The sequence below is a fragment of the Gracilinanus agilis genome, chromosome 1 (assembly GCF_016433145.1).
Source record: "Gracilinanus agilis isolate LMUSP501 chromosome 1, AgileGrace, whole genome shotgun sequence".
Lineage (NCBI taxonomy): Eukaryota > Metazoa > Chordata > Mammalia > Didelphimorphia > Didelphidae > Gracilinanus > Gracilinanus agilis.
Genome location: NC_058130.1, coordinates 681,402,923 through 681,418,636, shown reverse-complemented (window position 1 = coordinate 681,418,636; position 15,714 = coordinate 681,402,923). Strand labels below are relative to the sequence as shown.

Genomic DNA, 15,714 nt, shown 5'->3' with positions numbered 1-15,714 from the left:
TTCTCCAACTGCAATTTTTAAGAAGTTATTTTCTTTGTTGAGTTTTTGTGTTTCCTTTTTCATTTGTTTTAATTCAGCTTTTTAGGGTTTTTTGCCTCTATTTCCATTTAGTCCTTTCTATTCTTTAAAGAGTTATTTTCTTCAAGGTATTTTTGCCTTGTTTTCCTTTTGGCCTATTCCATAGTGCTGCCATATGGGAGCAAATTGTGGTATCTGTTGGTGATGGAATACTATTGTGCTCAAAGAAATAAAGAACTGGAGGAATCCCATGTGAAATTCTAGTTCCTCCTCTATGCTCCCTTGCAGCCTTAGGGCTGTAATACCTTGTGAGAGGTTGTAGGTTTCCTGACTTCTCTGCCTCCTATACCTGTGTTGAGTGACCCAGTCTAGCCTGGTTAAAACTTTGAGAGATGTGGATATAGAGAATTTGCTCATTGAGGCTTTAACCTAGGTTTTAGTTCTGGTTTTAGTACTTTTTAGCTGAATGACCTTGAATAAATCACAATCTGTTTGGTACTGTTGCCTTCATCAGTTAAATAGGGATAATATTCAAATTATTGATATCACAGGGTCATTATAAGAAAAGCGATTTGTAAATTATCACAATGCAAATGTATCTGAATTTATTACTAATATAATTATTAATATTATTAGTATGGTTATTCACTGACCTCATAATTTTCTCTAGGATTCATTTCCTCTTGTACATGTAATTGAATAGGGAAATTTACAGAGGTAAAGATAAAAACGTTTCAACTTGCTCAACAATATTTATTACACATCTACTATGTTTACCTAAGAAGTACTGTTAGAAACTGCACATACAAAAATAAAATTTATAAATTCATTGCATTCTACTGAGAAGATACAAAACAAACACAGAAACCTATGTTGTTGTTGAGAGTTATGAGTGGGAAACACTTAAGACACATAATGTAGGCAGTACAAAGGTAAAAGTTAGAATATCATAGATGTAGAAAAGTTTAGCAGGCCTCCTTGAGTGGAAGTATGTGTGTATTTATGTACATATATAGGAATATATGTTAAAACTACTTAGAATAAATGTCAAGAAAATCAGATGGGAGCCAGAGTTAGGAAAATAATTTTTTTTCTTCTTTGGTGGTATTTCAAGTGGAGTGTTGTAGCTTCATTTATAGGTGGAAGAAATTCTTCCTACATATGGAACTCAATAATATGGTCCTTGAAGCCTCTAACGAGAAAATTTGAGATGTTATAAATCATCAGAATGAAAATTAAGAGTCTTATGTTTTATTCTAATAGGAATACTAACAGATTTTATCCCCAGTACATCCCCAATGTAAATTAGCTCATTCTTTTTCATAAAAGTACATGCCAAATTGCATAAATTTGTATGTTCCATTCAAAAAGTATTTGATTTAAGTATTTAAATAACTAGCACAGTCTCCATTTCCTTTCCTTTGTTTTTTCTTTCCCTCATTCTCTAAATTTCCTTCTTTTTATTTTCTTATATTTTGAATGTGCACATTTTTTTTACCTTGCAATTTTTTCAACATGATTTGGGTCAAGCTTTTCAGCAGCATATAAAGTTCTGAGATGTGTTCTTACAAAAAAAAACCTATGATTTAAACTTGATATCAGAATACCTTCTCCACAAATAGAGTTGTTTGCTTGCAAAGCCTTAGGAAGAATGAACTTCCCATTCAATTAAGGAGTGTGTTGTGGGAACAATTTCTCATTGTACTATACAAGATAGGATACTGAACTTAAAACAAACCTCATTTTAAGTCCAGTCCTGAGTATATACTAATTGTGTGATCCTGAAAAAGTTGTTTAACTTCTCTTAGTTTCAGTTATTTCATCTATAAAATGAGGGTGATAATACAATTTGCTGCACAGGGTTGTAGTAAGGAGTAAATGAGGAAATACTTGTAAAATGATTTGCAAACTTTCACTATAAAACATTATCTTCTGTTATTTAAAAGGTTGTTAGATGACTCTCTCACTACACCTGTGTCTATCCACTAACAATGACTTATATTGCTTTTTTATCTTTATTGGCTAAATTCCTCAAAAGACCATTTACAATAAGTGTTACCACTTCTTTTTAGTGTTTAAATAATTTTTTTTTCTTTTTCCTGAACACAAATGTAGTTTTTACTTTTTCCCAACCTCTAACTCATGTTATGTTGATAATAACAGATATTTTGGGGAAGCAGATAATTATTCCAGGGCCAGTAACCTCCAAGACACAGACACAGATTGACAGGCTTCATTGAGAAGGGAGGGGGTTAGACAATCCTGGTTCTCAAACCCCTCCCCCCAAGCAGTTGGGTTTCAGTTGGAAAATGGAGACTGATTGAGATACTTCTGGCATGTTTCCTTTGTGGCTGAACTCCAATGATGTTCCCTTTCTTTAACTTATATTCCCCACAGGTCTGATAGAGGAATAAGTAGAAGCTAGTTGTTTAAGTATTGAAGTCTGAGATGGATCTGATCTTCTTAAACCTGGCAGCTGAGAGGATTCAAGCTAGGATGGTAACTATGAGCTGTGAGTATCCCCAAATAATTCCCAGGCACAGATATTGAAGGTAAAGCTTATATTAAGAAGTAAAGGGCAAAGCTAGAGGGGATAATTAGGTTTAGGATGAGGGAGAGGGTAACCCTGATCTGTTACGTTGAAGCTGCTCTTCCCCTCCCACAGGAGGGGGTGAAGGCACTTGGCTAAACTGGCTCTCTTGCTAATAGTGAATATATCTAATCACTAAATAATTGTTGTATTGATGTTGGTAAGGACTAATCCTCTTAAACAGGCTAACTCCTGATTAAAACCCACCATGGCTTTGTCACAATGGCCACTCAGGTGAACCTCCCAAGTCAGGAGCAGTAAGCAGTGATCCGCTCACCTCAACCCCCAGAAAGCAACCGACTAACCCTTCTCAACTGTCCCCTCACCCAAAGTTCTCCAGGGAGGGTCCCCTGGAATTCTGGGTGAGGCTGACCCTGTATTTTGCAGGGATTCCATGCTGCCATCTCTACATTACACTCATGGAGGGGAGAAGAAAATGCTTCTATCAAATATGCATAATTAATATAAGTACATTTCCTCATTGACATATATATATATACATATATATACTGTGTATACATACTTACACATAGTACATACATATATAAATTCTCTCATTGACATACAGATATATAAAGTGCTTTTATACATATTGGAACTTAAAAATGTTCAAGGAGGACTAGTAACTCTGCCGTGAGGGCTAGCTGAGCCCTTTATAGGGTTCCTTACCCACTTTTGTTGTTCACCCAGTACTGAATTATCACCTGTGATTCTAAGAAGCTATAGCATGTGCCTTAGTCAAACCTTAATAAACCATCTCAGCATATGGGTTAAACCAAATTGAGTTTAACCAATGGACCAAAAACCTGTGACTGAATTAGAGAGGTGTCTATCCCAAGCTTGTGAAGACTTCCTCCAATGGGTGAATGAGCCTTTGGCCATCAGTAATGAAGGTGGATGAAGCAGGAGTTATAGAATGCTTAAATCTTGGTCAGACATCTAAGATGCCACAGTCATCTACTGAATTCCAGGCCATTGCCAATGGTCTCTTGACTTTTGTCTCACCACTGAATGACTCTGGGAGAGACAGTGAGGCTAATGACTGTGCAACTCTTTCTTGCTTAATTCAATTCATGCACAAGTCAAGACTTCATCCTATGATGGCATTAATCCTCTTCAAAAAAGAAGGGCAAACAACATTTTGTACATATATTCATATAGACAAATGCATGCAAACAGCCATATATGTGTGTATATTATGCATATATACATATGTACTTATTCTTTACCCTGAGTCCGTGATCTTTGGTGTTAGGAGGCCGATAGCATGCCCTATCATCAGTCTTCTGGAGTAATAGATGGTCATCACCTTGATCAAAGTTATAACAGCTTTAAAAGTTGTCTTTGCATCATTATTATACAAATTGTTCTCCTGTTACAGCTCACTTCATTCTTCATCAGTTAATATACTTTCTCCACTTCTTTTCCTCTTACTCTCTTCTTAGCTCTCTGCAATCTAGCTTCTGACTTACTTTCAATTGAAAACTGATATCTCCTCTATTTATTACTGTTTAAAAATGAGATATTTGTAAAGCATTCTGGACAGTGCCTAGTACAGACAGAGTAGGAACTTATTAAAGGGAAGCCCAATTACCAGTCTTAAAACTTAGTTTTCATCTTTAACTCCTTGCTCTCTCTTAGTCCCCCAGAACCAATCATTTGTCAAGATCTATGCTTTCCACCTTCCTTCAAAATATCTTTTCTATATGTCCCCATGTTGTTTCTGATACTGCTACCACCTGGTGCAGTTTCTCATCACCTCACACATGGACTAGTATAATGGCCTGTCTTCTTACACCTTATTTGCATTTCATGTACTCTGCATTCCAGTAAAACTGACCTTTTTACTGTCTTTCATGAGACCTCTCATCTCCAGACTCCAGGAATTTTTGGTGCCTGAAATTTCCTTTTTGTCAGAAATTGTCTCCCTCTTTGTTGCTATCCCCTGGTTTCTCTGTCTTCCTTGCAACCTCAAATAAAGCCTTACCTTCTATGAGAAACTTTTCCAAACCACCCCATCAATGCAAATATTTTCTTTCTCTAAGACCACCACCAAATTATCCTGTACTTATATTTGTACATAAATATATATATATATACTTACACACATAAAAATATAAGAAAAATCAAGGGCAGAATATATATATATATATGTGTATATATATATATATATATATATATATATATATATATATACAGAGAGAGAGAGATTAATTTATTAGTTCTTTTAGGGCAGGGATCTTTGTGGTCTTTCTATGCATCCCCAGCACATAGCACAATGTGTCCATATAATAGGTGACTGCTAAATGTTTGTTGATTTGTCTTAATTTGATTCTCTCCTGCTCCCAATTCCTGCCCCTAAAGGAAGTTGCCATAATAATGAGGAATAAATTAAATCTTAGTATAATGAGCAAAGATTGATTTAAAAAAACTCTCCCAGCTGTTCATATGAGTAGAATGGTATAATTATTGTCCCCTTACCAAGATAAGAAAACATAGATGTACAAAAATAAAGTGACTTGTCAAAGGTAATACTGTTGTTAAGAATTCAAACTCAGGACTCTAGGCTTTAGGTCTAGCATTCTTTTCAATGGCATCTCCCCACCTTTCAAAGGAATTTGTGTCAGGACCCAGATCCTTTAATAAGGCTCTGATCAGTGAGATAATTGCTTCTGTCAGATTATGTTCACAGAAAGACAGTTAGGAGAAGTAACATAGAACAGTGGGAAGAGTGAGCAATCAATCAACAATCATTTATTAAGTACCTACTGGGTTCTAGACTCTGAGAAATATGCTAGAGCCATGAAGTGGAAAAGGGCTTTTCTTTTCAAGGAAATAATGGATTAACCCAGAATACTAGTTTTGAAATTTGAGAAAATTAATCAAAATCTTGTCTCTATCACTTACATTCTACATGACTTGATCAAGTCTCTCACACTCTGTGAGCATCTGTTTCTTCATCTGTAAAATGAAAGGAGTTAACTAAATGGCCTTTGAAGAGCCAGTGGAGAGAGCAATAGATAAAGCACTAGACTTGGAGTCAGAAAGACTTGAGTTAAAAATCAAGTTCCAAACACTTAGAAGCTCTGAGAAAATCATTTAAATTCTGCTTGTCTCAGTTTCCTCAACTGTAAAGTGAGTATAATAACAGTATCTATTTCCCAGGATTATTGTGAGGATAAAACAAGATGATATTTATAAAATGCTTTGAGAACATTAAAGCAATATATAAATTCAGGACATTATCATCATCATCATTATTAATAATCATTATATTAATGAAGTAGAGGTCTTCACCCTATGACTTTTAGCATGAAATCTTTCTGCCACAGTGTGCTCTTTCTGCCACACCATGTTGAAGATGACCGTTTCAACTTAACAATAGAAGTATCAGTATCTCTCAAGCACCTACTATGCCTGGAATGTCTTATGTCAGGTTTGTAGTGCAGGATTTCTTGCATTGCAATATTACTCTAGCCAATCCTGTCAGTTTTCAGAATGGAATTCTGGCATGGCATGTGCCAGATACCAGGCGCCAATTGGCAGTTGGGCTGTGACTATATAAGGCCCTGCAAACTCAGTCCTGGGTTCTATTTTCCCTTGACACTTGCTATCCCTGACCTTTCCTCCTGGGGCCCTGGGTGGTGAAGGGTGGAAGGGAGGTGGATCATGGGCAGGAAGTTAGGATAGTGTAGCCTAGTGGTTAGGACCATCTTTAGAGCAACACAACAACATCATCTGTGAGCTAGTGGGTCAAATAATATCAAGCCAGAGTCTAGTTATCTCTGGCTGAGGGCTGCTTGCCCTCAGCCAGTCAAGACCTTTTAGGTCCTTTGCCAGCACTTGCCAGTTGCCCCTAGCAACAGCTTAGCAAGACCTAAGCCCTCTTATCTTAGTTTTCCTTTCCAGTTTCAAATAAATTCCTTAGCCTTAATCTCTGAATGCCTGTGATTATTCCAACACCATCAAGGCTAAGGAGACTAAGGAGAGGAGAGGATACTGAGAAGTAGGATTTATTGTAGAAGTGGAATCTGAGGCTCCATTGTAGGCAGGAAGTTGAGTCTCAGTTTCCTGCTGGGTTCTGCTCTCATCCAATAGGAAGGCAGTTACCTCAGCAGGGAGGGGCCACCAACCCAACATCTTAAAGGAGCCTGCAGCTAGCAGTGGAGATTCACTGGGCAGCTCAGCTGAGGCTGTTCCCCTCTGATATCAACTCCAATCTCCAGCTAGTTTAGTTACTGGCTCCTAAGCCCCTAGTGACCCCCTCATTACCATCCTCTTTATCTCCTTATAACAGGTTCTATTCTAAGCAGTGGAGACACATACACAAGGAGTGAAATAACCCCTGATCCTAAAGAGTTTACATTTTAACCAGAGAAAAATAAGTATGTGTGTGTGTGTACATATATATATATATATATATATATATATGTGTGTGTGTGTGTGTGTGTGTGTGTGTGTGTATGTGTGTGTGTATATATACATATATGTTTATATAAAATTATTATAAAGAGATAAATACAAAATAGTTAACTTGTTGTTCAGTCATATTAGGTGTGTCTCACTCTTTCTGACCCCATTTGGGGTTTTCTTGGCAGAGATACTGGAATGGTTTGACATTTCCTCCTCCAGGGCTAAGTGACCTACCAGGGTCACCCAGGCACTGAGTATTCTGAGACCAGATTTGAACTCAGGGTGATGAGTCTTCCTGATTCCAGGCCCACCTAGAATAGTACAATGGTGCCACCAAGCTTGGTACAACCAGGAAGTTAACCATGTGATCATTAAAAAGAAATAGCCTGAGCATTTGTGGAGATCAGGAAAAGCTTCATGTAGAAGGCAATGCTTGAACTGTGTTTGGAAGCAAGTGAGGGATGCTTCTGAGGTGGAGGTGAAGATCATGTGGCTTCCAGACTTTGTAAAGGTCAAGAGAAGGAATAAGGGGTGGTATATATTAGGAATAGAAAGGTAGGTAATGTAGCCTGATAACAGAGTGGAAAAGGAGTATAATATTGGAAAGAAAGACTGAAGTTAGGGAAGGTTGTGAAGAATTTTAAGAGTTAAATAGAGGGTTTTATAGCAATATGACCTAATGGAATAAGAGATGGATATGGACCAAAGAGATATAGGTTCTTAACTCAAAGTTAAAGTCAAAGTCAAAGCCTGGTTCTATCACTATTTTTAAAAATCTTTTAATCTTAAAAAAAATTTACATCCTTCTCTGGACCTCAATTCATCCATTGTAAAATCATAGTATTGGGTTATATGACCACTAAAGCTCTTATTAGTCCTGATTTCTATTATCTGATCCAACTTCTACCTTCAGGTATTATTTGTAGCTTAGGTAATTGAAGTTAATTGATTTTCCCAAGGTTCCATGAATAGTGACAAATGTACCTATAAACTTTTTCAACCATCAAAGACTATTTCATTTTCCAATAACTATTGAGAGATATACACCTGAGTGCATGATTGAATATTTTATTCCATTATTCTTCTTTGGAATCAATGCCTTTGAACCGTGCAGCTTCATAGTATATTACCATTGTCTAATGTCAGAGGCAGTAATCCTTACTCACATATGCAGTGGTTCCATGTTATTTGATATAAAATGATTAATTGGATTAGACCAGAATTAATTTCTTTTGGATTTAATCTCCTAGAAATATAGCTATTAAATGTTAGCAAAATAATCATCCCAGGGCTGTAATTTTTTATCTCCATAAGATAATCAACTTTAAACAAACCCCTCAACCTCTTTTAGCTTCAACTGTCTTATCTATGAAATGGAAATAATCATTTTCATAGGGTTGTTAAGGGAACCAAATGACATAAAAAATGTCCAAATGTTCACAAACTGACATTTCAATATAAATGGTTCCCATTATTCATTATTATTAATTAGTATGAATTAAATTAATTTATTCCAATGACTTTAATTGATTGATGAGTATCATTAGGTTGTATGGTACAGTAGATAGAGTACTGGGCTTAAAGTCTTGAAGTCTTTGATTTAAATCTTGCTTCTAAAGCTTACCAGCTACGTAACCCTTGGGAAATCACTTTCTCTCACTGAATCTCAGTTTCCTCATATGTAAAAAGAGGAGGTTGAACTCAATGATGTCTTAAGTATTCCAGTTCTAAATCAATGGTTCCATGATTTAAATATTTGCAAAGGAATTTTTATACATAATCTCATTTGATACTTTTAAAGACTTTTAATGAGGTAGGTAATGTAGGCATTAAGAGTTAAATTTTACAAATAAGGAAACTGAGGTTCAGAGAAATGAGATGAGTTTTTAGGAGATACAGTAGTAATATGTATCAGGGCCAGACTTGAAACCCAAGACTTGCTAAGACTAAGATTTCCTGAACCTATCCAAAATGCCCTGCTGCTTCTAATTTCATCATTTTGGCTATGTTCTCTATTAGTGCAGGTATTAATCTCTCTATATCTTAGTGGAATGCTTCATGGATTGTTTTAGGTAAAAATCATTAATGTTTCATTTTAATCTTTTGTATCACTGGTTATTTGATACAAATAGCTGGTAACTAATGAGTATGTAATAAACATACGGTGAGTGATTAATTGATTTTGTTTATCAGAAGTCTGATTTTTTTACTTCCTATGGAATAAAGTTGAGGATTTGGGGCTTGACATTCTAGGACAGTCACAATCTGGAGCCATCCTGCTTTCCTTTATCTCATATTATGCATCCCTTATTCACAGTGACTAACCATTGAGATGGCCCAAAGAAACAAACTAGGCTCACCTATTGCTGAAAAATAGTCTCTTCTATAACATCTCCCTGAAGCAACCATCTGTTCTCTGCTTAAGTAATAACAGAATGTTTTTTTAGTTTATAATGTGTTTTGCACACTTATTTCTTCTTATTCAAATCTCAAAACAGTCATACAACATAAGCACTGAACTTATTAAGATCCCCATTTCGCAATTGAGAAAATGGATCTTAGAGAGTTAAAATAACCTGCCCAAAGGGACACAATTAGTGAATGTCAAAGGTAGGTTCCAAACTCAAGTCTTCATCATGCTCCATAATTTTCTGATTCCATCCATATTTATATGGCTTTCCAAGTCTAGGTTGGCCTCTACCTGTCCTCTGTCTATTGAATTTCTCCCATTTAAATAAATGTCTCATCCTTTCTGGGCTTTATTGTTCTCATCTATAAAATGAGCAGATTAGTCCTCCCTTCTAGCTCTCAATCAAACTCCAGTCTTTTTCTGGAAAACGTTAGATACCTATCACAGGTTGAACTCTATTTGTATAGTTTTTGAGAATCCTTTGCATACATAGTCTTTGATGTCATGAGTAGAGATGGTCCTTTTCCAGACTCACCAATTCCGGCACCTAATCCAAGGATTTCAACTTCTGCTCTCCAATAAGGATGCAACAAAATGGAGGCTGCATAAAGGAAAGTAATTGGCTAATTCTTCAACAAATGCTCATTCAGTAGCCTGTTATGTGCATCTCACTGCTGGGAACTATAGAGAGAGAAGTTATAGAGAGATTGAGTTAGACTTGTTTTCAGGTTCTAGAATCTAAGCATTTTATATTCAGCTGCAAGCCCTAGCAGGAGGGAGCAGAGTGATTGAATAGAATTCTTTCTCCTCCCCCTCCTTGGTAGTTGCTGCCCCTGATAACAGTTATAACAGAATCCCTTATTGACCAAGAAGGGAGGCTATTTTGATTTAGCTATCCCAGAGCTAAATTGGCTGACAGATAGGGAATAATCCCACAGAAATTAGCAACTTCCACTGTTGGAAGATTATTCCTAAAGCCCAAGATAGATCAAGTGCTCAGGATGACTTCAAACAGCTGTCTTGAACTCTGGATTACAGCTATGCTCAGAGTTTGTCTGGATGAAGATTTGGCTTAGGTAATGTATGAATTGGGTTGGTAAAGCCTGAAAATTGTAGTATACAGAATTAGGGTGATATAGTTTTTCTATCTTTGGCTGAGTTCCAAAAGCTGTTAGGGGTTTGGAATCTTGAGGAAGAGGCAGTTGGCTGGATCTTCCATGGAGGGAGGTTGTCAGTCAGCTGAGCTGCCTTGATTACCTAGCTTTAATATTGAAATTTAGCCTAGCTTTGACATATTTACTTAAGAAATTATTATTTTAGATAAACCCTTTATATCTTCCTTTCCTAATACCATCCCTGCCTTCCCTCCCTTACCTTATATGTCTGTAGAGTTAATAAGGAGAGTAATTAGAGAGGAGTTAAATCTGTGAAGGGTTACCTAATTGACAGCATTAGTTATAGTTAGTCAGTCATCATTTATTCCCTTTAGATAGCAATAGCACTTTGTAAAGCTGAGTTTAAAGGCAGGTCCTTACTCAGACTCCATCTTTGCTTCCCTTCCCCCACCTGAGGTTCCTGAGACAACTGATAGGGCTTTCCTTTGCCCCACCTTCCTAACAAACCTCTTTCAAAGAAAATAAACCATTTTGTGTTCCAGCAGCCCTATTAGTATAATTTGTCTGTTAGTTATCAAGAGGGAAGAAGAGGGAAAGAAACAACATACTCTGGGCTTAGATGGAAGCTGAGGCATCCATCTTGAAGGAAGGTGTTACTTCAAAACAAGTCCCTTCCTGTGAAATTAACTAAAGCCTGTTTGTTAATTTCAGCCTAGTCTATTTCCCTCAGCTTGTGTTTGAGTTTAAGTCCCAGTCTGTAAGCCTGCTGTGTTTGTCTGTTTAGTTTAATTTCTCTTCTCCCTGAAGATCTCTTTTCCCTTCTGTGTTATACTCCTGACTTCAGTCCTATTATACCCTGAATCTCCTTTAATCCCAGCCTACCTGTAACCGAGATTACCCACTTAGCAAGTCTCCAACATCCTCCTTTCAAATTCCCTTATACTCACACACCTTTTCCCAAATTACCAACATAACAAAATATAACTCCTTACACTCCACAAACTTAACAAGGGAAGGGATTTATTAATACAGGGAAACAGAGAAGGAGGGAATAATTCTACGATTGAGGGTAAGGTAAACTCTAATATCTTCAGGATACTATCAGAAATAGCAATTCCCCGGAGGGGAATGCCTCTGAATAAATTTATTCCCCTAACTCCCTCACAATCTAAACTTTCTCTTAAATCTAATGTTATCAAGCTTAAAATGGTGAAGATAATCTTGATTGTAGATCTATATTGTTTAAAGATTGACTATGATACTGCATATAAGGTAATTCCACAGTGCTCACAGCCTGATTATAGTCAATATGTAGTATTCAGCAAAGAAACACCTTGCGGTGCGCAAACAGAACGACTCAGAGGAGGAGGAGGAGGAGGAGCGGGAGCGGGAGCGCGAAGAGGACCAGGAGGCGCCACCGCTGCTGCCGCCGGGTGGGGGGGGGGGGGGAGGAGTCTGGCGCTGGGGACAGAGCCCTGGCGGTGAGCTCCAGGACGAAGAAGAAGAAACTGAAGAAGTTTTCAAAGTGAAGAAATCAAGTTATAGCAAAAAAAAAAAAAAAAAATAGTAAAACTACTTAAGAAAGAATATAAAGAAGATCTTGAAAAATCAAAGGTTAAGACAGAACTCAATTCATCAGCTGACGCTGAACAGCCTTTGGACAAAGCAGGACAGACTAAAGATCTGAATCTAGAAGATGGGGCCATTATCTGTGAACATGGGGAAGAAGAAATGGAAGTGGAAAGTGAGAAGGAAGAAGAAAAGCCAAAAGTTGGTGGAACTTTTTCAAGTGCTTTGTCGTCTTTGAATGTTTTGCGTCCAGGGGAAATCCCAGATGCTGCTTTTATCCATGCTGCTAGGAAAAAACGCCAAATGGCCCGTGAACTTGGTGATTTTACACCGCATGATCATGAACCTGGTAAAGGCCGCCTTGTTCGAGAAGATGAAAATGATGCCAGTGATGATGATGACGATGATGAGAAACGTAGAATAGTTTTCTCTGTTAAAGAAAAGTCACAGAGGCAAAAAATTGCAGAGGAAATAGGTATTGAGGGGAGTGATGACGAAGCCTTAGTAACTGGGGAACAGGATGAAGAACTAAGTCGATGGGAACAGGAGCAGATAAGAAAAGGAATTAACATACCTCAGGTTCAAGCAAGTCAGCCTGCCGAAGTGAACATGTACTACCAGAATACTTACCAGACAATGCCTTATGGTTCATCGTATGGCATTCCTTACACTTACACAGCCTATGGATCATCAGAAGCCAAATCTCAAAAAACAGATAATACAGTCCCTTTCAAAACTCCCACTAATGAGATGACTCCTGTTACTATTGATTTGGTAAAGAAACAGCTTAAAGACAGGTTAGACTCCATGAAAGAATTACACAAAGCAAATCGACAGCAACATGAGAAACATCTGCAAAGCCGAGCGGATTCTACCAGGGCTATTGAAAGATTGGAAGGGTCTTCTGGGGGTATTGGTGAACGGTATAAATTTTTGCAAGAAATGCGAGGGTATGTCCAAGACTTGCTTGAGTGTTTCAGTGAAAAGGTGCCACTGATTAACGAACTTGAATCAGCAATGCATCAGCTGTACAAACAGCGAGCTTCCCGCCTTGTCCAAAGATGACAAGATGATATTAAAGATGAATCTTCGGAGTTTCCAAGCCATTCAAATAAAGCTCTGATGGCACCAAATCTTGATTCTTTTGGCCGAGACCGAGCCTTGTATCAGGAACATGCAAAGCGGATTGCAGAACGGGAGGCCAGGAGGACTCGCCGCAGACAAGCCAGGGAGCAAACCGGCAAAATGGCAGATCACCTCGAAGGTCTTTCCAGTGATGATGAGGAAACATCAACAGATATTACTAATTTCACTCTGGAAAGAGATCGTATCTCAAAAGAATCCACTAAGATTTTTGAAGATGTCCTTGAAAGCTTCTATTCGATTGATTGTATTAAATCACAGTTTGAAGCATGGCGTTCTAAATATTTCACTTCTTATAAGGATGCTTATATTGGTCTTTGTTTGCCAAAGTTATTCAATCCTCTGATAAGATTGCAGCTTCTCACTTGGACTCCGCTAGAGGCAAAATGTCGTGACTTTGAAAGTATGCTGTGGTTTGAATCATTGCTATTTTATGGCTGTGAAGAGCAAGAACAAGAAAAGGAAGATGTAGATGTTGCATTACTACCTACCATTGTGGAAAAAGTAATTCTCCCTAAACTAACAGGAATAGCTGAAAATACATGGGACCCTTTCTCTACTACACAGGCATCTAGAATGGTTGGGATTACACTGAAATTGACAAGTGGATATCCTTCAGTGGTAAATGCAGAAAATAAAAACACACAGCTATATTTAAAGGCACTCTTACTAAGAATGAGAAGAACGTTAGATGATGATGTATTTATGCCCTTGTATCCCAAGAATATCTTGGAAAATAAAAACTCTGGCCCTTATTTGTTTTTCCAGCGACAGTTCTGGTCTTCAGTTAAGCTTTTAGGAAACTTTCTCCAGTGGTATGGCATTTTTTCAAACAAAACCCTTCAAGAATTATCCATAGATGGTTTGCTAAATAGATACATCCTTATGGCTTTTCAGAACTCTGAGTATGGGGATGACAGCATCAAAAAAGCCCAACATGTAATCAACTGTTTCCCCAAACAATGGTTCATAAATTTGAAAGGAGAAAGGACTATATGCCAACTAGAAAACTTTTGTAGATACCTTGTTCACCTGGCAGATACCATTTATAGAAATAGCATTGGCTGCTCTGATGTAGAAAAAAGAAATGCCAGGGAAAACATAAAACAGATAGTAAAGCTTCTTGCAAGTGTTCGAGCTCTGGATCATGCTATGACCGTTGCAAATGACCACAATATGAAAGAATTAAAGTCTTTAATTGAAGGAAAATAGAACTTTCATACTGAAAACCTAATATGAGCTTTAAAAATCCATTCCTGATGTATAATTTTTGTATATATGTAAAGTTTCTTAAACTGTAAAGTATTGATTCTTGTTTTAATAGAGCATTATTATATATAGTACTGCAACTTTAAACACAGGATGAGGAGCCCAGAATGATTATATCCAGGAATGCAAAAGTGTTTTCCTTATTGCCTATCATACCTCGCTTACAAAAAACGTTTTGTAACCACATACATATTAGCCATCTATTCAGTTCATTGTCCTATGGTAAACTGGTGTGTATGTGTGTGTCTGTGTATGTCTGTGTGTGTGCGTGTCTGCGTGCGCATGTGTGGTATAAAATGTGTAATTATGCATCTGTTTATACCACCTTAGAGTTACTTTCACACTGGAAATTTTTTGTTTTTATTTTAAGTAAGCCTTTTGATAGCAGAGAATTCTTCAGTAGAAATTGTCTTAGGAAATTACTGCATTATTGCAACAAAGGGCTTTGCATAAGTCACATAATTAAATGTGAAATCATCCTTCAGTAAGAAACAGGTGGCACAATGACAACATTCCTTTGAAACTGAAATGGTTTAACTGTGGAACTTGTCATTGAGTTAATATGAAACTTCCCCCCTAAAGTAGCTTTGTAGTGAAATGTGGGTTTAAAGGGAACACTAATAAATGTCATAGAATAGTTCACTTTTGGAATATGTAAATTGAACTTTTAAAAAAGCCCATTATTTTAAACTGTACAATCTGACTGCCTCATTCACAGTTCCATTATCTGACCAGTTGAAATATATATAAATATATATATTTAAATATCAGCAGTTTATTATTCAAATGAAAATCCCACATATGTGAGAAATATATGCAATAAATACAGAATACACGTTCCTGGTAAGTGGGTATATAAAATTTATAGAAAAGTACCCCACTAAGGCAATTTAATATCCCCTGGTTTTCTTTAATATTTATACCACGTTGTAAATATTCAGAAAATTTGTTTCAAAGTTTACACTTACTCTGATTTTCAAGAAAAAACATTTTTTAAAAATTAAGGAACATTAGTTTATATAATCATACATAAAATTAATCGTTAGCCAAATAATTTTTAAATTTCTCTTTTACTGTATGTTGCTGATGGCTACTTTGGTTAGAATTTATGACACTCATTTGGTAAGACTATAATATTTCCATTTGAAACACTGGACAAAGGACAGTATCAGAGAGTGTAGTGCTGT

The 15,714-nt window shown here is 36.9% G+C and overlaps 1 protein-coding gene across 1 annotated transcript; it reads left to right on the top strand.

The window, feature by feature from the left end:
• Positions 1-3,495: 3,495 nt before the first annotated feature.
• Positions 3,496-14,682, top strand: LOC123255516 (PAX3- and PAX7-binding protein 1-like). Its single transcript, XM_044684295.1, is given in 3 exon segments — positions 3,496-3,637; positions 11,869-12,101; positions 12,104-14,682. Coding segments are annotated over 3 exon segments (2,742 nt in total). The 3' UTR covers positions 14,471-14,682.
• Positions 14,683-15,714: the final 1,032 nt, after the last annotated feature.